The sequence below is a fragment of the Gopherus flavomarginatus genome, chromosome 1 (genome assembly GCF_025201925.1).
Source record: "Gopherus flavomarginatus isolate rGopFla2 chromosome 1, rGopFla2.mat.asm, whole genome shotgun sequence".
NCBI classification, from domain to species: domain Eukaryota; kingdom Metazoa; phylum Chordata; order Testudines; family Testudinidae; genus Gopherus; species Gopherus flavomarginatus.
The window spans coordinates 16127324-16149384 of record NC_066617.1 but is presented as its reverse complement, the minus strand read 5'-3'; the positions used below and the strand labels follow the sequence as shown (position 1 = coordinate 16149384).

Genomic DNA, 22061 nt, shown 5'->3' with positions numbered 1-22061 from the left:
GTAGGGGCAGGGCTGCTGCAACCATTTAGGCAGACTACGCGGTTGCCTAAGGCGCCAAGATTTGGGGGTACCAAAAAGCAGTGCCCCCAAATTTTTTAAGCGGTTGAGCAGCCACTGCTGCTCGGATGGAGAGGGAGTCTGAGCTGCCAGTGGCATCGGCAGCCCAGGGGGTCCCCTAGGTCAGCGCGCGGCCACCGGCAGACCGGAGGTTCCAATGCGCAGTCGTGCTTGGAGAGGACACAGAACAGAGGTGAGCTGGGGGAGTGGAGGTACTGCAGGGCTCCTCGGTCCAGGGAGTGGGAAGCTGCCATGGGGTGCAGGGAACTGCCACAGGGGTGGGGGCACAGTTCAGGGTGGGGGGGGGGGTAGGGAGCTGCTGCAGGGCTCAGGGGGGTACAAGGTGGAAGTTTTGCCAAGGGCACGAAACTTCCTTGCAGCAGCCCTGGGCAGGGGCAGGTACAGGAGGGCTTGAAAATCCCACACAACTCAGCCACCGTGAAAAACGAAGAAAAAAGGTTAAACATTTTAACTACAAAAAGCATAAATAATCAGAGCAGAACTAGAATGTGACAAAGAACAAATGAGCTCAAGTTTAATTCAAAGACAGGATTCCAGCAGCTGCAAATGGGCACAATAGGACAAAATATACATATAAATTGAAAAGTAATATGGGAGGGGGAAAAGAAGTTGTATTTCATTCTCTCCTCTTATTTTGGAGTCTCTTTGGTCAAACACTGAGCTTTTCAAGGAAGAGAGAGTTGTCTTTTTATGTGGTTGTAGAGTGCTAATATGTAACAGTGCCTACACAGGTTTAAACACAACTATCAACCTACATCACCGCTCTAAAGCTTCAGTACTACCCCTACCATATGAAGTCAAACAGGGATTGAAAATAAAAGCATATCCTCTTCATTCCCCTGAAATGGACAGAACTTAGATTTCTGGGAGGAAAGTGTAGGAAGATGGTCAATAAACAGAGACTGTTCCCCCAAGAAGAAGTGTAGGGACTTAGGCAGAGCTCTGGGTTTAGACTTTATGCATGCAACTGTCTGCAAGTTTGTCATTGACAAGACATCACTGTCAACTTGGTAGAGAAAGGAGATTATGTAGAGTCCACTTTGGGGGCAGGGGCGGACGACAAGTGCTATACTGATGCAGTATTAAATAGAGGAGAGCAAAGACAGCAGGGGAGTAAGGGGTAATATACCACAGGGCTGAACTCTGAAGTGCCCCAATTCAAATAGGCTTTGTTGAGTGAAGGCAGTAGGTTAGTACACACTCTGCATTGAGTCCCAGCTGTGGACAATGAGTAGATGCCAGCAGACTACATAGTACTGGAGACTCACTGGTCCAGCTACGATTTCCTGTTTTTTCTTGGAGCTCATTTACTAAGATATGCCTAAAGTTCTCCAGAACCTAACAGATAGAATGTAAAGAACGCTAGATGTGGCTGCTTATACCGACTGTATAACTAGCAAAAGTTTGAGAGCTGCTGTTGCAATACTACCGTATGGAGCATACCTAAAGAAGACCAGAAAGGCCAATGCTAGTGTTGCTGTTAACCTCAGGAAAATGCAACACAATGTTCCACAAGTACTACCCCCAGAAAAACAAAGTGTCACATAAGCTCCTGCTGCACTCTGTCAGCCAAAGGAACATGTTAAGCAACTGTTGACAAAGGTATAGTCTGGACACAAACTCCAGCATACTATTCTCTGAGTTGCTACAGACTCCCTCTGTGGAATGGAAGAATAAACCTGCCTCATACAGGAGTGTTCTGAAAATTAATTTGTGATGCTTATTTAAAATAAATGAAATTGCATTTTAAAAAGTAATGCGACTACTTATGTTGTGCCCACCAGTGGAACAGCTCCAACATCTAGTCCACTGAACAGAAAAAAAAGTTTCAGTGAAAACAAAAAAAAAAGTTTAAAATCTACATCCCTGCCTGGAGCTGTTAACCTCTCCCCACCATGTGTATCTTAGCCCTACAGAGCACCTTCCAAGGGCTTGGGTGGCAAGTGTACAATGGAGGATCACCCCACTCTCCACATGAAAAGGGTGAGATCCATGCGCAGATTTGGGGATTATGATCTGGTCCAACACCTCTTATGTTTGTGTGCACTTTATACTTAGTACATAAGATGTCGCTGATTGAAGATTTCTCTTTATGTCCTAGGAGCTCACTTTTAAGAGAATTTCTACTGAAAAATACATTCATTTCTGAAAAAACATTTCTACTGGAAAAAAATATTAAAATGAACTTCTTATGCAAATGTCACAACTTATGTCACAGTACTGAAGAGCTCAACAAAATACTGCTATTGCATTATTTATGTGGCAGTTTTTTAAGTGCCAGCCAAAAAAGCCAAAGGAGGTCATTTAATCTTTACATTAAAAAAGAACTGCTGTATTCAATGTTTCAAATGCTAGATATCAAATAATCCAATTTAAACTTGTATTACACTGCATGTATTTCTGCCATTCAAATCTTTTTCAAAAGCTAAGACAAGAGTTAAACTGATGGACTGCAGCAACATTTCTCATCCACTAAGAACAGACAGCTGCATGTTAGAGATGTGTTATCTCAGATTGCAATAGTTACAGAATTCAGCACAGAAAAGGGTTTAGAAATGGAAATATAGGGTGAAAAATTAGTATTGTATTACTGTAATACATGCACTAAATGTCTGATGTTTCATATTCAAGAGTGCTGGGATATGAGCAACAGAAATGAACAAGGTAAACAGCCATTTTGATACATCACATCTCAGAAAGCAATGGTTAATTCTTTAAAAAATGGGTGAGTGAATTTTTTGTTGAAGAAAGGTGCTGGTTTCACAGTCTTGGAGGCTAGAGTTCTCGTGTTTATTCTCAGAATAAACACAACATAGGCAGCCAGCAGTGTCGTTTTCCCATACACTACCCAGCCATTGTGCTTCAACCCTGACAGAGAGGCACTGCTCAGGGATGAGAAGATAGTTGTGTCCATGGCTCATTCAATTCTCAGCTGAAATTGTCAATCAGGGAACCCAAGCGTGGTGGTATTTTCCCCCACCTCTGCCCACTCAGAGAGAAAGGGATGAGACCCATCAAACCTGGTTCTCAAAGGCCAATGAAAAACACTTTATTATTATAGAAATGCCATAGTTGAAGGCATTATTCAATTCTTAAACATCCACTGAGGTTTAAAAATCTAAATTTAAAGTCAAGGGAAAACTTCCCACAAATGAATAATATCAAAGAACTATGGATTTGTACTGCTATGTGGGATAATGCTTTATAAATGAAACATTTGATTTCCCAGTTAACTGACTCATCTCACTGCAGATCTGTTGTTTTTATATAATAAAAAAATACAAAAAGGACAGTGAGAATTATCCTCTGCGTAATACACAGGCTGAGGTCATTATGGGTTTTGTTGCATCCGTGCATTTAAAGAACTGTCTGCTCTTTCCAGAACAGTTCCTGATTTGTTCTTCCTTTTTAGGATGAAAAGGCCAAGGGGTTTTCCTTGTAAGGAGTTTACAAATATTATAAGAAAGTGGTTTCCAAGTAGAGAGGCCTTAGACAAAAGTTTTGGCCAGGAGGTCTTCCTGTTGCTGCTGGTGTAGTGTTCCAATGCCCACTGCTGGGGCTGGTAAGGGAGGTCTACTCGCAAGATGGAGCTGCAATTAAAGTTCAAGAAGGAGGGGGGGTGATTTAGACTGATGTCTGATTAAGATTTATTTTATTCATTTAACTAATATGATTCTATGCCATTATCACCATGGCACTTGAATGCCTCAAAATAAATGAAATACAAAACACTGGATCCTCGAGTCCCACATATACATGATTCAGCAAGCTATTGCTGTCCTTCTACTAATCAAAAAGTATCTGCTTCACCCTAACTCAACAATGGGATGATTGTCTGAGTAAACTATGCCCCCAAGACCAAAATATTAAAAGGTGACAGTCCATCCAAAGGAGATTTCACAGTGAAGAACCCATAAGGTCCTGAAAAGTTCACTTCCAAGAATGAGAGCAGAAGTGCCTCAGCAGATCTTAACCACTCCCCTCATTCCACCCCCTCCTTCCTTCACTTTCTCTCCCCCACCCTCACTCACTTTCACCAGGCTGGGGCATGGGTGCAGGCTACGGCCTGGGGGGGCCACGAGGTTCAGAATGTGGGTGGGGGCTCTGGGCTGAGCCTGCAACTGGGGAGCAGGCTCCGGGCTGGGGCAGGGGTTGGGGATGTAGAAGGGAGTGCAGGGTTCAGGCTCTGGGTGGGAGTTTGGGTGTGGGAGAGGGCTCAGGGTTGAGGCTGGGGGAGGGGGGAGGGCTGGCTCCAGCCAGGCAGCATTTACCTTGGGTGGCTCCCAATCAGTGGCACAGTGGGGCTAAAGCAGGCTCCCTGCCTGCCCTGGCCCCACACTGCTCCTGGAAGTGACTGGCATGTCCCTGCAGTCCATGGGGGAGAGTAGGGGGCTTTGCATGTTGCCCCTACCTGTAGGCACCACCCCTGAATCTCCCATTGGCCACAGCTGCTGGCCAAAGGGAGCTGTGGAGTTGGCACACGGAGACCCCCTGCCCATCCCAGTGGCCACAGGGACATGCTGGCCACTTGCGGGAGTGGCACAGAGTCAGGACAGGCAGGGAGCCTGCCTTAGCCCTGCTCAGAGGTAAAAGTAAGCCAGTTCACAGCCGACTGTACTGGCAGGGCTGCTGATGACAGGGGCCAAAAGGAGCAGCTTCCCCAGGCCCAGCAATTTAAAAGGGCCCAGGGCTCCCAGCAGCAATTTAAAGGGTCCGGGGCTCTGGCCCTTTAAATCACTGCTGGAGCCTCAAGGTAGCACTAGCCGGGAGCCCTGGGCACTTTAAATTGCCACCAGACCCCAGGCAGCGCTGAAGGGCTGGCTGGGGGAATCTGGACCCATCCCCACCTCTTCCGGGGCCCACCCCCCCTACAGCCCTCTTGCTCAGGACCCCGGCCACCCTGCGTACTTAAGTTACTTTAATCCCTGGTCCCGCTGGACTTCTAGCTGCCTAAAATCTCCCAGTTCGGCTTCAGTAGCTTCCTGGAAATAGAGCCTGATTCTGGGAGACTCCTGGCAAAACCAGGAGGGTTGGCAACCTTATGGGTGGGTGGGGACCACCTCATCTAGCCACTCTATATGAGTTTAGGCATGCTTTTTATTGAATCAGGTCCTGAAGGCAAGACAGGTGGGGGAACACCTCATTTGTGCATCCCACTGGGGCTTGGGCACTGAGCTGCTGGGTGATGTCAGGAGTTCGGCACCTGTGCACAGCAGCTAAAATTCAGAGGCCTCAGGGACTGCAGAGGTGGAAATTAGGGGGTCTACATGGCTAGATGGCAGCTGCGCAGCAGTTTTGTGAATGCCAGTGGTACCGAAATGTTGGACTTAGGCACCTAAAATGGACACTTATGCCCCTACTACTTGGGCCTGTTTATCTTGTCTGTCTATATCGTGAACTCTTTGGGGCAGGGCTTCCTCACTGTTTGTAGAGCACCTCACACAACGGGCCCAATTCTATCTGTGACCACTAGATAAGCTATTATATATGTTTAGAATCGTAAGTTGGAATATTACACTTATTTGAGGGGTTTTACATTTATGAACATTAAACTAAATCACTACTAATTCCCGGTAGAAAAATATATATAGTATCTAAAGACTTAAACATCAATTTAAAAGATTACTGTAAATCTTACCTTACATGCCAACTGCTTCTCAAACCTTGGTGACACGAAGGCCCAGGGACCCATGTTCTGTGGCTCCTCCTGACTCCAAATAAAATCTGTAGGAAAAAGATAAGAAGCCATTTGTTTGTATATTTCATATATACACCAATTGACCTTCTCACTGAAACCAGAAACAGGCACTAATGAGTCTCTAAGCTAGTTTTCTTAGCTGTATATTCCCATTCCATCTACAATGGTCCTGCTAGGAGAGCAAAGGCACCACTCTTCAGTCTGAGGATTACTAGACTGGACTGACTTTGTAACCACACAATGCTGCCGCTAGGGGAGAAAATAAATGTGGATAAAAATTCATATTTTAAGAACAAGTTATTCCCAATTTTTTTTGTTCCTCTACCTCCAAATCCTTGCATTACAGAGAATACTCCCTCACTTCCGTGTGCTTTGAAGGATATCCCTCCCACAAAGCCAAGGGATCCAACATAGGTGATGAATAGAAAAAAAACCCACCAAATTAACTGATCTGCAATATTTGTTTAAATGCATGTATTGTACAATTAAACCATTGTATCAATAAGCTCTTTAGGGCAAGGACTGTCTCTTAGTCTGTACAGGGCCTAGCACAATGGAAACCCAAACTCAATTGGGCTAAGTTCTACTGTAATACAAACTCAATTTGTATTACTAACAACACGTACGTTTACCACAGCCTTCTGCCAGATAGATTCAGAACTGCTTATTTGCATCATAGGTTCCATACTAGTATATTCCCTTATGGTGCAAGTAATAAGGACTTGTGTTTCTGAAGCAGCAGATCTAAAGTTGTATCTATGGGGCGGGGGAGGGGGGAGAGGAAGGAGGGGGGGAAGAGAGGGGGACATGACAACAAAACCAAACCAAACCTAGGCCTTTTAATCCTAAAAGGAAAGAACAACGTGGAGCAGCAACAAATGGAGGTCCTAGATGGCCATAGATTTGTTTCAATACTTTAAAAAGAGGTTACATGTAGAGTATAAAGATCTGCCTGACCTTTGGCATTTTTGTACTTGTTCATTTCTTGCTGTAGAGCTTCCAGGGGGAAAGGACACAGTTCTTCTATTCTGACGATAGCAGTACTGTGCTGCTTCTCTCCTAGTGCCTCTCTCTGTTTCACCAAAGCATAGTAATGCTTGCCAGAACACAGCACCACTCGGCTGATGCTAAAAGGCATAAAAATTGAAGTGTTTTCAAGTACAGCATTTTAAAAGAGACCCGACACAGCCACTTGTTATACATTAAATCCTAAAATCTGAACAAGGCCAAAGAGCTGACTATCAGATCAAAAGAAAGAAAAAGAGGGCAGAAGAGAAAGGACTGTCCAGTTATTAAGTTCCTAATCTTGGATCAACTCCCTGCTCCACCCCAGACTTGGGCAAGTTACTTAGTCTCTCTGTGCCTCTGTTTCCCATCTGTTAAGAGATGGATAGTAGTACTTGCCTAACTTATAGGGTGTTGGGGATAAATACATTAAAGATTCGAGTCATTCAGATTCTATGGTACTTCTTTGGCTCCTATCTCTATAGATAGAAGCTTATCCAAACAGGGCTCTTAATATTCCTACCTAAGGAAGGGAAAGAAAGAGACAAAACATACTTTTGAAATATAGTTCTCTGCTCCAGCCATGGTTCTCATCTCCACATGCTGAAGTGAGGAGGCTGTAAAGTGTTCAAAGACCAATATGACAAAACACTATTATTTTTGTCATAAAAATAGAAGCAGAGTGGGGGATTCATTTGTTTACGAATGAGCAGCACTAGTCAACGTCAAGCACACTATAGGTAGAAGCAAGATAAACCACCAAACTCAAGCTCTCTGAATGGACCTGAGCTCAGGCCTCAATGATTATATCTTACCCACTCCTGCTGTTTCATTCCTGGGGCTTTTCTACAAACTGTCAGTTGTACTGAAGTTTCTGGTGGTGTAAGATATGCCCACCAACTATGCAGAGATCACGTTTCCTAAAGATTAGATCAAGCTCCTTTATGTGCAGTGCAAAACCTTCAGGGCTAATTCGGCCCTCATTTATAGGGGTGTAAATCCAGGCTAATGTAATCAGTGGAGTAAGTTTTACAGAGGTGACAAGAGAATAAAAGGATCTATAAAATACTATTTTAGGTCTCCTACTGATCCTGTTTATTTTTTCTTCATAAAATTATCAGAAATTAAAGTTTCAAGGGGTGGGGGAGGGAGACAAACTTGTTTTACAGCCAATTATGCTTACATATGTTTGGAACTGTGAGTATTAGAAATAAGAATCAAGTTACCTGTTAGGATCCACTGACAAATCACCAATTACAGGCTTGAATGTTGTCCCTGGGGCCATTTCTTGAAAATTTGACACTGCCCCCTAAGAGGAAAAAAGTAGCATATTTAACTTGTGGTTTTCAAATCTAAAAATCAACGTGCTGTATAATAATAAAAATATGATCCCGAAGACCCTCCTCCCCCCCTCCCCCAAGTCTTGTACTACTTGTTATTGATCGGAAAAGTTTGTCTGTCAGTTGTTTATGGGGATTCCGAGTTTCTTGGCATAACATTCATTATTAACAATGGCTCCAATCAAACTGATTAACAGCTGATGCCAAGGGATTAAAGAGACATTGTCAAATAAATAGCCCACAGATTTAGACTAAAATTTTACTAAAACTGTTACGAAGAGTTATCCAGTATTCTCCCCCCCTTTTTTTTTTTTTAATTTCCAGAATTTCCTCCCACCCTCTTGAAAGGGAAAAGGGTGGAAGAATTAAAAAAAAACAAACAAAAACCAACATTCTTTGCCAACCCTGTGAATGCCAAAACATAGCAGGACATTTTGCTAATGCATGAGAACCAGGAAGTGAAACTCACCAAGGTAGTCTCAATATCTAAGATGAGTGAAATGGAAAAAGCAAACGTAAGTGGAGAAAGTCAAATTAGATACCATTTTAACTAAAATCCTTTTGAAAACCACTGTAGTGTCAACGGGGTAAAAAAAAAAAAAAATAAAAACCTGTGTGGACACACTTATATCAGCGTAAAACTGTTATATTCGCTTAGCTTGCACTGGCAAAGTTCACAGGTGCAAACTAAACCAATATAAGCCATGTTTAAATAGATTTAAAAAGGCCAATGCAGAAAGTTTGAATCAGTTTAAACTGGTGTAACGGTGTGTTTTAGAGTAGGTCTTAGAGGGTAAAACCAAACTAAAAGTAACCCCAGCAGAGTGTGTTTCTACTTACTGGAAATCTGAGTAGCATTTTGGGAGAAGCAACAATTAAAGGTTTCCGGAAGTTTCGGATCATCTGTCTACGGAGCAAATGGAAATACTGTGCTGGGGTGGTTGGATGCACAACTGACATGTTCACGTTGTCACCATCAACTCCCTCTTCTGCACTGTCACACATCTGTGCAAGGAGAACAAAATAAACCCTCACCAAGAAGCAAGCTGTCAACCTAACATGCTTGATACAGCACAAATGACTGAGGTACAATCACTGGTGTTTGTACAGGGAACAGATATACACTCCAATATGTGCTGAAGGACTCCATTTACAGGAAAAGGCGATCAACAAATGAAGAAGTCGCTCTAATTGTTTTATAAAACATTGCTAACATCTCAACTAAACTACAAAAGCTTTAATTGTGGTGTAACCAGGACCCTTGATTCTATTGTTTTTAAAAGTGTAAACGGGCTCTTAAACAACTTCTGTATTTGATTCCAGACCTCCCACACAGACTGCAATCACCTAGTGAGTTTGTAAAGCACTTAGAGTTACACAAAGATGTGTTATAGCCTTTAAAAATAAAATATTTATAATGCAACTTTTTTTAAGATAGCAACAATGGCAAAATGATAATATGCAATTCTGAAGTGCTTTCCAATAGAGGATCCCAATGTCCCTTTGCAAACATTAGTGAATTCAGCCTTAAAATGCATCTACATGGCAGGTAAATATTGTTCCCATTGAAGGTCAGTTTCCTGATTGGTTAAACTGCTCATCTAAGATCACACATGAAAAGTTTGTTTCAGAGCCTAGAATAGAACTGCAGCCTCCAAACTTGCACCTTAAGCACATGATCACCCCTTCCCCCAGTCCATGCCATTTCTTTTTCATAGCAATCACCTTGGTTATATGATCTTGCAGAGACCTAACATAAATGCCAAGCCTTTAATTCAAGGTGGATGAAAATCCATGATCTTTAAAAAAAAGAATACTTTATTTCTTTTTTAAAATAAACCAATTTAAAATTAAAATTGAACTGATGACAACCTACATTAAGGCTTAAACTTACTATAATCTATTAAAATCATTTAAAATGGAATAAAAAAATATTCAAGCAGTGCATGTTTACTGCCAAAAAGTTTTTAAAACAGTCAAACCACTGAGCTTGTGGAATTCTCTGCCTATTGCACATGAAATACTAAACTAGCTTTTGACAACATTAGCCTTTTCTTCTGATGCAAAGATAACGTGTTCTTTATTTCATTTGACTAGTTCAGTTCAATTCAATGACTAGTTCCATCCAAAGCTGAAAAGAACAGGGAAGTTTGTTTTCATCTACCAATTTAGGAATAAAAACTAAGTTCAAGAGGATAAGATCTATAGTTCTAAAATCTGGAAGGACATGACCACTAGAAACAATCAGTTCAGTACAAATAATTCCTTTTAAAAAATAAAACCTAATTCAAAAAAGTGTTCTGAATTCACGTTTCAATAAACTCATTTTTCATAAAATGTACTGATATAATATAAGGATAGTTTTTTTTAAATGAAAAATAATTTTACATGCTGTTTTTATACATTTAACTCAATTCCAATTTTCATTGAAATGCAGCTTGACACAAGTCACAAGTAAAAAATTAGAGACAAGATGGAAGAAGTAATTTCTTTTACCTCAATTTACAATCAATTTCTGTTGGTGACAGACAAGCTTAGAAGAAGAGCTCCGTGTAAGCCTGAAAATGTGTTTTTTTTCCCCACCAACAAAAGCTGGTCCAATAAAGGATATTACCACACACATCTCTAATATACTAGGACTAACAACTACAACAACAACACTGCAAAAAAGTAAAATACAATCATCTAATAAATAAGAAAAGCATTTTCTATTACAATAAAATATTTTCTAATATAATACAAATGTAAAAAATTAAGAATGTGAATAAATGTAGGTTAATCTATACAATTAGTTAAATAAATGCATATAGCTATAGTGCATCAAAAAAGAAGGATCAAATTTTGTGCAAAGGCTGTATTTAGTTGCATGTTTTAATGGTTACCAATCAATGAGAATCAGCCTCTCTTTGGAAAACAAAAAGGGCAAATGCAAAACAAGATTAAAAAATCAATGATTTATACCAAGGCTTCCTGCTTGCTGATTTAAATCAATCTACACTGCTTAATTTGACTGGCAAGTGCTATAGGCATGTAGCAACTTTTAATAGAACAGCCTTCCTAAAGCATCTGATACGGACATGCATTGATAGAGGGTATGACACAGGCAGGTGTGTCCAACTACCTGTAAGAAACGTTCCACTCGGCAGGAAGAGTGTTCAGGGCCTGCGCCATCATAGCCGTGGGGAAGAAGAATGACTATCCCGCTCTGCAGGAGCCACTTAGCTTCTCCTAAAGAAGCAGGATCCGGGGGGGAAGGAGAGAAAAGAGTTACAGAGAATAATTCAACATTATACAGAGTCACTTGGTAAGTCTATGCAAATCCTCTCCCAAAGGTTTACACACAAAATATCTAGCAAGATATTGTCTTTAATTAAACAAAACTATGCAACTTCCTGTGGGAGTTTAATGGTCAGTCTGAAATTCTGACACAGTACAACTTAGATTATCTGAAAGTCTCTGAGGACACTGAAGCCTTTGTGCAAATCAGAGACACTGGCTTCTGAAGAGGATTCTAAATCTGCAGTACTGACGATAATTGCTCTGTTTCAACTATAAATCCTAAATTTGGTTTTAAAAATTTCACCAAAAGTTACAGTAGAATCCTCTGAATTGGACAGTGTCATCCTGATTAGGCAGGTGTTCAGTTAAAAGCCTCTTAAAAAAATTTCAGGAACATTTAAAGTTCAACAAAACATACTGAATAAAAGTGATTCACTGCATGCCGTGTTTTTAAATATTTATTTAGAGACAGGCTTCTATATCAAAATACCTGCACTGAGCACTTCATACCTATTTAACCTCTATTAAGTCATTTCTTAAATCAGTTGCCACTGTTGAAATGTGTCCATTCGAAGCAGAGTGTATGCTAATATTGTCCTGCTTAAGGATCATTTCCTAGTCTCAAAAAGAACGAGGAGTACTTGTGGCACCTAAGAGACTAACATTTATTTGTGCATAAGCTTTCGTGGGCTAAAACACACTTCAGAGACATGCAGTGGAAAATACAGCAGGAAGATATATATACACACGCATAGAACATGAAAAAAATGGGTGTTGCTATACCAACTATAATGAGACTAATCAATTAAGGTGGGCTATTATCAGCAGGAGAAAACAACATTTTGTAATTGATTAGTCTCGTTATAGTATGGCAACAGTCATTTTTTCATGTTCTCTGTGTGTATATATCTATCTTCCTACCGTATTTTCCACTGCATGCATCCAATGAAGCGGGTTTTAGCCCATGAAAGCTTATGCCCAAATAAATGTTAGTCTCAGGTGGCACAAGTACGCCTCGTTCTTTTTGCTGATATAGACACACACGGCTACCACTCTTGATTCCTATTGTTAGTTTGCCAGTTTCCTGGGAACTATGTTAATAAAGTGCCATCTCAGATTAAGTCCAGTGTGCTGAAAAAAATTTACAACTCAGACAATTCCTTCTTTCAAACAAATTGAAGTCTGTGATAGATATAAAACTGGACACAGATTTTACATTATATATTTATTCATTGTACACACACCACGATCTATCTATATATCTGTGCCTGGTTGTAAATTCCATTTGTAATAGTAACAGACATTGTGCAGCCATTTTGTAGCAGAAATTTGACACAGTGGAGGGTTTAGGTTTGGAAAGCTGTGCCAGAGCATTCACAGGCCATCAACAATGAAGAACTCTCCCCTACTTCAACAATGGGGTTTCTGCCAGCAGAGCCTTTAACCTTGAATGGGCTCTTTCTTCACAGAAACCTGTCAGGTCAGAGAAGGGAGGGTGGGATGGATACCCCTCCCCCAAGCACACAGCTGAGGGAATTGCAGTTTCTCTGCTTGACCACCTGACCCAGAGGTGGCAGGGACTGTTAAAAAGGCAGCTTGCTTTCTAAGCCAACAAAGCCATTCCCTCACCAGAAAAAAAAGACCCGGAAGGAGTGGAGGCAGGATGGACTTTGCCTCCCCTAAGGGCTTGTATCTGACCCAGAGACTCACAACAGGAGGCAAAAAAAATCAGACTAAGGAGGATTGTGTTCAGGAGTTGGTGGTTTTCCCCATAGACCTATAATTCTTATGCTTTTCAAAAGCGTGTGCTTGCATGGAACCCTTTGCTAAGCCTTTGCTTTCCTTGCTTTATTGCCACATTGTCCCTGAAAGTGGTAACTAGCAACCAGAGCTCCCACAGCCAGGTGGTCTTTGAGGGGCAATTGGTCCAAGCAACTGGGGGGCTCGGGAAGTCCAAAGCACTAGTTCCAAAGGTTAGGTAGCAAGAATGTGGAGTCCTACAGCTCAAGGAGGATGTCAAACATGGGGTCTGTATAACCGTTTTATCCCTTCATTGCAAACTGTCAGAGGCCCCCCCATAGCAAGCCTTATACACTTTTTGCCTCCAAAACACTTGTCATAATATGTATCTAAAAGGTATCACGTATGATATGTAAACTGGTGCCATGGTGGTCCTGAAAATCATTGTGTGAAGCATGTAACGGTTGTGTACAAAAGAGATGTGTTCTGGAAATATGTTCGGGAGGCAGTGCATGAACCCAGCCTGCCCTAGACAAAGGAATATGTACCTACCTGTCTGACCAGCTTGGCTACAGGCACAGGACAATGAAACTACATTTATATATAAAGGTTAAAAGTTATCAAGCTAACAAGCAGCATAGACAACAGTTTGGCAATCATGCCAGGGAACAGAATCTGCACCCCAGGAAGCCCTCCGGGCTCTTGAACCCAGACAGTGGATTTTGGGTAATATCAGGGGGGCGGAGGAGGAACAAAACAAAACAAAAACAGAAAAACACACCTTTAGTGATCCATCACCTAGGGGACATGGGAAACAGCACCTTCTGAGCCTGTGAAAGTTGGATCCCCAGGCCAGGAAGGTTAGAGATGTCGGTAACTTTATGTAAGTGAGAAAACTGCTTAGGCAAAGATTGTAACTTACTAGAATTAAATTTTATCCCCTAGAAAGCATGTTTTGTTTTGCCTGTAACCATACCTGTCTTTCTCTTGCTGAGTATCACTTAAACCTCTGTTCTTTGTTAATAAACTTATTTTTAGTTTTACCATAAATCATCTCAGTGCTGTTATATTGAAATAAAGTGTGAGTCTTCAGCTAAACTAATAGGCTGGTATGTACTTTGTCTCTTTGGAGACAGAAATTAAGTTTGCTGAGAGTGTCCAGCCAGAGGGACTGGAACTGGCAGGAAGATGTCTCTCAGGAACTTGGGAATTGACGTTCACTATTAACGTCAAGGCAAGGTTTTGACTGGCAGAGTCTCAAGTAGTTTCCTGGCAAGGCAGATAGGCTGGAGTGTCAGGGAGCAGATACACAGCTTAGCAGCAGCTGCGGAGCTCTCTCACTTGCTGAGGCAGTAGGGTAACACAGTGGCTTACAATTCTGAGTGTCCAGAGCAGAATGTCTCAGTCCGTGCCTGGGAGTGCCCCTAAGTGACCCAGAGCTAGGAACAGTGCTTAGCAGCACGTGAGACTCAGTGATTGGATCCCATCATCACAGACTACTGTTAATTCAGGAAGCAGGACTAGACCATGCTATGAAAAAGTTCAAGAAAAACAACAACAACAAAAAAACAAACCCAACAACCTGGTAGCGTTGGAAGGATGATGCAGTAGTTAGGGATTTAGCATGAGTCTCTGGGGATCTGGGTTCAAGTCCATGCTCCTCCATGGACTTCCCAGTTGACCTTGGGGAAGTAATTTAATCTCTCTGTGCCTCAGTTCTCCCCCTCGCCATCTGTAAAATGGGAAGAATAGTACTGCCCTACTCCACAAGGGTGTTGTGAGGGTAAATACAACAAAGACTGTGAGGTGCTCAGATATAATAGTAATTGAGGCCATATAAGTACTATAGCCAGATTATCAAAATACATGTCTTATACATGATACAAAGAACAGAATGCTTGCTGTGAGCATTGGGCCTTTTAGTTAAAAAAGGAATTTCTGTAACACATAGAAGAAATAACTTTATTTTAATAAATTTGTTCCACTCACCTCCAGAGATGAAAGTGTCAAATATTATCTGGGCTCCATTAAAGAAATCACCAAACTGGGCCTCCCAAATTGGCAGTAACTTGGGGCTTTCAATACTCATTCCATACTCAAAACCAAGCACAGCTTCTTCAGACAGGGGGCTATTGCTCACCTAACAAATAAAGAGAATTTGGAAAAGGTAGGTGGGTGAAACAAGATGTTTGAATTTGACTCTGTTTTTCAGAATCAAAGCATGCCTATGATAAGAATGTTTGACAGGCACATTCCTAGGTAAGACGCATTCACAAATCACCTTTTTTGGGGGGATGCGGGGGGGAAGCTATAAGGCTACTTCATAGTCTCATTCACTTCCACAGCTGATCTCCTCCCAGAAAAAAAACAGAACCCGTCTTTCTCAACTATCCACAATAAAATAACCAACTAAGAGCCTGAGTTGAACGAGTTGCTGAATTGATACTATTATCGACCTGCTTCCTGTAAGTTAGGGCACAATTCTTTTCACTTGCAGTCACTTGTATGGCAACAAGTTGTTAAAACAAAAAAACCCACAACGCAACTCACCCATCCCAGTTATTGGAGAAGTGAACTGGAATTTTGCAAACCTGGGCTCTTCAAGTGACCGTCCACATGGATTCAACTCCTGATGTGCACATGCCCCGTGCGCATAAAATTAGAGATTCTTTTGGCCAGTGGTGTCTGCTGGAGCAGCATCTGCATTCTACATGTCCTCTCTACTCCCACTACCACCCAAGGACATAAAAGGCAGAATGGGCCCCAACCATTCTTCAGGTCCTTCTTACTGCCCATGGCAGCAAGACTGAACCCTTGGAGTCTGTCTTCTTCACCGCACATTGTACTAGTACAGTTATGTCCTACTATTTAGTTGTTTGTTAGTGCCGGTTGTCAAAAAACAAATGACATCATATTGTAATGTGTCCATAATTTTTCTTGAGTAAGTTTCAGATAGGCTAGACTACACCCATCCTCCCATTCAAGGGTGCTAGTAACATGGCAAAAGCTAAATATCTGGGATTCAAGACATGTCTCTCATGCAAAACTTTGATGCCATGACAACACATACTTCTGGTGCCTGCTTTGCCTAGGAGAGGGATGCAGCCCAGGGCGAGGCTCCATATGTTGCCCCTTCTCTAAGAGAACTCAGAAAAGCTAGAGAAGCCCACCTGAAGCAGCTACTTGAGAGCACAGTACAAGCCTCCTCACAGAGAGAGAAAGGTCAGAGCTCAACCACAGTCATCTGGTCATTCCCTCTCCATTAGTACCCAGTATCCTCAGATGCCATTGCCTCCATAATTCCCTTGTTAGATCCTCAAGACCGATTCAGTGGTCTTGCAGGTCAAGAGCCATCTTTCCACTTATCTATTCATGTAGACCAGAGGAAATACCTCAGATTTCTAGCAGGATCATTTTATTACTAGTATAGGATAGTGACCTCTGGTCTCTCAACAGCATCAGAGGTATTTACGAAGGGCTTGGCAGTTGTGGCAGCTCACCTAAGGAAGCAGGGAAGACAGGTCTACACATACCTCAAAGACTGGCTGGTTTGAGGAAGATAAACCCCACAGATGACCACTTTGATCCAAGTAATTTTAAAGCTCTTTACTTCATGGGCCCTGACAGTCAACAGAAAGAAGTCCACACTAATTCTGACTCAAAGCACACAGTGCATAGGAGCAGTGCTAAATTCCAGGTCAGCGAGAGTTTATCTTCCACAGAAAGATTCCTGACAATAGTAAACCTCACCAAAGCAATCACTAAGAGCATGCCTCAGACTTCCGTGACACATGGTCTCATGGCTGTGTGACAGAGTTTGCTAAAATTCCCCTATCCTCCATGCAAGGGTGGCTGACATTAGTGTATCTACCCAGTAGATATCATATGGAAATGATGGTTGTGGACTCAAGTCTTTTTGTTAATCTGGTGAAAAAAGCATTTTTAGGCATGCAGAGATTCTCTGCACCTCTGCCTACCAAGACTCTGACGACAGATCTCCCACTGAGCGATGGGGAATTCCCCTAGATCATCTCTGAACTCAGGGCCCATGGTCCCTTCAGGAAGCTCCTCTTCACATAAGCATCCTAGAGCTCAGAGCCATCTGTTTGCCATGCAAACTGTTCCTACCTCTTCTCCATAGATCCATAAACCAAGTGTTGACAGATAACACCACAATCACGCATGATGGTCTGACAAAGCAGAGACTACTTGGCTCTGGACTTGGTGCATTCCAAATCAAATCTCATCAGTAGCTCTGCACCTTTCCAGCCTTCAAAAACACATTAGGAGAACAACCCAGCAGACCGTTCTGAGACAGACTCAGTCCTGCAGAATGCCTTTCGCAAGAGGCAATTCCTAGAAATAGACCTATTTGCCACAGACCAGACCAGGTGTCAAACATTCTGTTCCAGAGGGGGTTTTAGCCCAGGCTTCGACAGATACCTCTCATATCCCTAGTACTCTGGGACTGATGTATGCCTTTGTGCCAATTCCCACAATACCAAGGGTTCTGAGGAAACCAAGACAAGACACGGGACTAATTATTACAATGATTGAGCTCTAAAAGTCTGTTTAGTCTATCAAAAAGATGATTAATCAATTCACCTCTCACAGTATGTAAGTACCTTCATATGGAGAAAATACTGAATACTAATGGCCTCTTATCTAGCGGAGAAAGACAAAATAAGAACCAACAGATGGAAGCTGAAGCCAGACAAATTCAAATGAGGTAAAATTTTTTTTTCCTTTTTAAACAGTGAGAGTGATAAACCAATGGAACAAACCATCAAGGTAAGTGGTGGATCCCTCCCTCTCTTGATGTCTTCCTATAAGACTGGATGCCTTTCTGGAGGATGTGCTTTACTCAAACACTAGTTATTGGGCTTAGTACAGGGGTAATGGAGTGAAATGTTAATGGCCTGTGCTATATAGGTCATACTAGATAATCTAAAAGTCCCTTCTGGTCTCAAATTCTGAATCATAATAGCTCCAGCATGTGCTGGACAGTTCTGTTATTTGGATCTGACAATCTCTCAGTTCAGCCCCCAATCACCTTACTGCTCAACCTAGCAGTCATTCAGAACAGTTGTTAGATCCTGCACCTGGACCCAGGACTGTTACACCTGATGCTGGCTACATGACATCCATTGAAAGAAGCTGCTTAAAGTTCAGAAAATTCTGCTCTAAAGCAGGAAAGCCTCAAGCTGACTTTGCTTTTTAAGTGGAAGAGGTTGTCTATCTAGGCATCTCAGCACTAGCTGTCTTACCGGACTACATTCATTTCAGCAATACTGGGCTATTTACAGTCCAGATTGTTTTAGGGCTAGTATCAGCATCATCTAGAAGCTACATCTGCACACTGCCCTCCTATTCAGGGCCATACTGTTCTCTACCCTACTGTGGCAAGGCTCCTTAAGGGCCTTATTCAAGTTTTTTTCCCCTCAGTTTGGGAACTCTCTCCCCCTTGGGACCTCAATATAGTATTAGCAGAGTTGACAGATTCCCCATCTGAGTCCTTAGCCACCTGTTCCATTTACCACAATCTATGAAGACTGCCTTTAATAGCCATTACATTAGCTCAGAGGATAGGAGAGATTCAGGACTTCAGGGTGGGCCCCCTTACCCAGTATTTCTTAAGGATAAAGTTACTCTCAGGTCTCAGTTCAAGTTCCTGCCCAAAATTGTTTCAGAATTCCATGCAAACCAATTTATATTCGCCAGCTCCTAGTTTTCTTCCTCAAAACTTCCTGCACCCCAGAGAATGTAACACCTGATGTATTAAGACAAAACCATCCAGGAACACATCTAGACTGTTTGTAGCCTTTGCAGAAAGCATTAATGGACAGGCAATATCGCCTTAGGGATAATCTATCTGCATGAGGACATGTTATGAATTAATCAGGATAGATACATTAAGCTATATTGGAACTTTTTCCACTACAGCTCAGGCAGCCTCTGCTGTTTGTTTGAAGAGTGTCCCTATTCTGGAAATCTGCAAGGCAGTTATGTGGTGCCCAGCTGACACATGCACTGGACACTACTCTTTGGTAGAGGCTTTCAGATTAGATCTCTTTTGGTAGGGCTGTCCTACTATCCTTGCTTAACTGGGACTCCTACTACCCCACTCTGACCAAACATATAACTGTTAGTCACCAAGAGTAGAGAGTCTATGTGGACAATCACTTGAAGAATGAACAACTGCAAGTTAATGCAAGGTAAGTTTCTTGTAGATGTGTTGTCCGCATAGATTTCTACATACCAGGCTCCTTCCCAGCTACTACAGAGTCATACTTCTGACATTCTGCTCCAGCAAAGGAACTGAGGTATGGTGGGGCAAGGCCTTCTATTGTGACTCAGGCTAAGATTTTGTCATGGTTATTTTTAGTAAAAGTCATGGACAGGTCACAATCAATAAACAAAAATTCACAGAAGCTGTGACCTGTCTGTGACTTCTGCTGCTGTGGCTCCATGATTTTCCCCACCACAGTGGTGGTTGGGAGCTGTGGGGTTCCCCCCTCTGCCCACGGCAGCTGGAAGCTGCAGAGTGACCATATCTCCCAAAGAGAAAAAAATAGGCCACCCCCACCCGCTCACTCGAGGCATCCCCCACCCACCACAGAAAGTCGCTCATTGCCCAAACCCTGCTAGCTCCCCGCTGGCCGCCAGCTCCTGAGTCCTGCAGCCCCAGGGGCTGAAGTGGAGAATGTCACAAAAAGTCTCTAGAAGTCATGGATTCCGTGACTTCCATGACCTCTGTGACATAAATATAGCCTCAATTATTACCTTGTTTTGCAGGGTGGGGGGTGCAAGAAGACATCTCGGACACAAGCATTGCTCCAACAGACACTATTGGCCAAAATAATCTGATCTCATAGGCATGGGAGTGGAGGTGCACTGAAAGTGGAATCCACAGGGACAACACATCTTGAAGAACCAGCTATTATACGGTAAGTAATTGTTCTTTCTATTCCCAACTCGCACTTTGGCTTATTGTGTGACCTCGGGCAACCCAATTCATTTCTGAGGCTCAGGCTCCCCATTTATAGAATGGCAAGTTATCCACCTTTGAGAAGCAAGTTTTGCTTCCCAAAATGTGTTACCTGCAAATTATTATAACAATGCAAAGTCACGGACAAGTGATCTGCTCTATAAAGCATATACCATACCTCTAGAAAGCCTTTCTGATCCGGAGACAGATGATTCAGCGGGATATAGGTTTCATCTGTCTCTTGGCAAACCAGCATTGCATGTCGTTGGCTGAATGTTCCTCTGCCAACATCCTGACCACTTAGTCGGATATTAAACCCTTTATCAAGCAAGAAACAAAGTAACCTTAAATAATCAAAGTCATAAAAGGTAGAGGCTACTAGTGATAACTGCTCCTTATTCAACAGTATCACTTCCCTCTTCAAAATCCTCTCTGGTTTCTCCTTATCAAGCATATCAAATTCAAGCTTCTTTTTCTAATCACCAGGGCTCTGTGCAACTCCACTCTTGCTTACACATCCCTGTACTCATTTCTCCCTTCTCCCCCAGCACTCCCAATGCTTTTTTGCAAAGCTTGTTTCTTAACTCCCTAGGTATCCTTTCTACCATTCTTATATTTTATATCTTCTTCCACTCCACTCCTCACTCTTCTACCAAACATCTCTAGTTCTCTTGGGCCAAACCTTATTCCTCTCCTTCAAAGACAGACAGACAGACAGACACACACCCCTTCTATTAAGGCTCAGCATGCTCTCTGCACCACTCCCATGTAAATACCTAGATCGATGTGTTTGAACTGTTTTTAGTTTGTGTCTGCATGAGAATCTTAAAAAGAGTACTGAGATTACTTCTGTGATGGTAAAGCATCAAATTTACTATCAATGATTAAAATTACTGTTAGTTTACTTATGTGGTGGAAGAAAAATTTGTACTGATATCTGCCTTCTACTTTAGAACTCGATGCTCTTGAGCAGAGACCTCCACTAGTGACAAACTGCTTAGCTATTTTGTAATGTTAATAAGTGTACATGAAGCCGGAAGCAAACCACAAAATGCATGTGCCCTGTATGCAATGTAATACAAACCTGAATGCAGGCCTAGGAGGTGAAAAATTCAGTCTTACACTTCAAGTTACACATCTACTTATGAGTAGTCCCATTTATGTCAATGGGACTACTCACATGCTTAGCTTTAAGCACAAGAATATATGTTTCAGTGAAACAGGGCTTTACCCCTTGGACCCACTAGTATCTAACCTACAAGTATAAGTGGCACAAGGAGGTCACAGTTGCCTTTTTATTGGAATAAAGATGCTCCTTTATTGGGCTTTAATATAGTCACAACACTTGGAATTGATCATGAGATATATTAGAGAAGTCTTATGGCATATTTGATTGTTATTGAAGCAACATGTTATACTATCTGCTGTCTAGTTGCCTCTTACCTTGGCTGAGTAGTGAACCAAAAGCTAACGTTTCAGCTGTAGCCCAGTCCAACTTCGTTCCTTCCTTCACTTTCTGTATTCTTGCCTGAATATTTTTAGAAAAGTAGATCAGTGATTTAGCTGTGTCATTTTGCACCTCATCAGATGTTACTGATCAACCGAGATAGCTAGAAAAATACACAGAGCAACACCTCCGAAGTTTTATTAGTCACTATAATAGAGGGGCTTGCCCCTTTAAGAACTGGCAGCCTGGAGCTTGTCAGGTCCGTACAATTAGCCCTGTCTGCCAGATCTGGGATGAGCTGTGAGGTTTAATTAGAGCCAGCTGGGTACGGACCAGGTGACTCCCCTTTAGCATCAGAGTGAGAGGCTCCTGGAGGGAAGGCCCTGAGCTCAGGAGAACTGCTCCAGCTGGGAATAGCCTGCTAAGGCAAGAAGGACCCTGAAACACCAAGGGAGTTTGGGGCTGTGCCCAGCTGACTGCTGGAGG

At 42.3% G+C, this 22061-nt stretch overlaps 1 protein-coding gene across 1 annotated transcript in view; it reads right to left on the bottom strand.

Annotated features, from left to right (window-relative positions):
* Positions 1 to 2319: 2319 nt before the first annotated feature.
* Positions 2320 to 22061, bottom strand: part of DHTKD1 (dehydrogenase E1 and transketolase domain containing 1) — a 41871-nt gene continuing 22129 nt past the window's right edge. Inside the window, exons 9-17 of the mRNA XM_050936823.1 lie at positions 21572 to 21656; positions 20307 to 20446; positions 15130 to 15280; positions 11243 to 11349; positions 8962 to 9126; positions 8008 to 8090; positions 6734 to 6903; positions 5717 to 5802; positions 2320 to 3668 (exon numbers count right to left, since the gene is read on the bottom strand). Of these exons, the coding sequence (XP_050792780.1) occupies positions 3567 to 3668; positions 5717 to 5802; positions 6734 to 6903; positions 8008 to 8090; positions 8962 to 9126; positions 11243 to 11349; positions 15130 to 15280; positions 20307 to 20446; positions 21572 to 21656 (1089 nt within the window). The 3' untranslated portion in view covers positions 2320 to 3566. The remainder of the gene's footprint in view (positions 3669 to 5716; positions 5803 to 6733; positions 6904 to 8007; positions 8091 to 8961; positions 9127 to 11242; positions 11350 to 15129; positions 15281 to 20306; positions 20447 to 21571; positions 21657 to 22061) is intronic.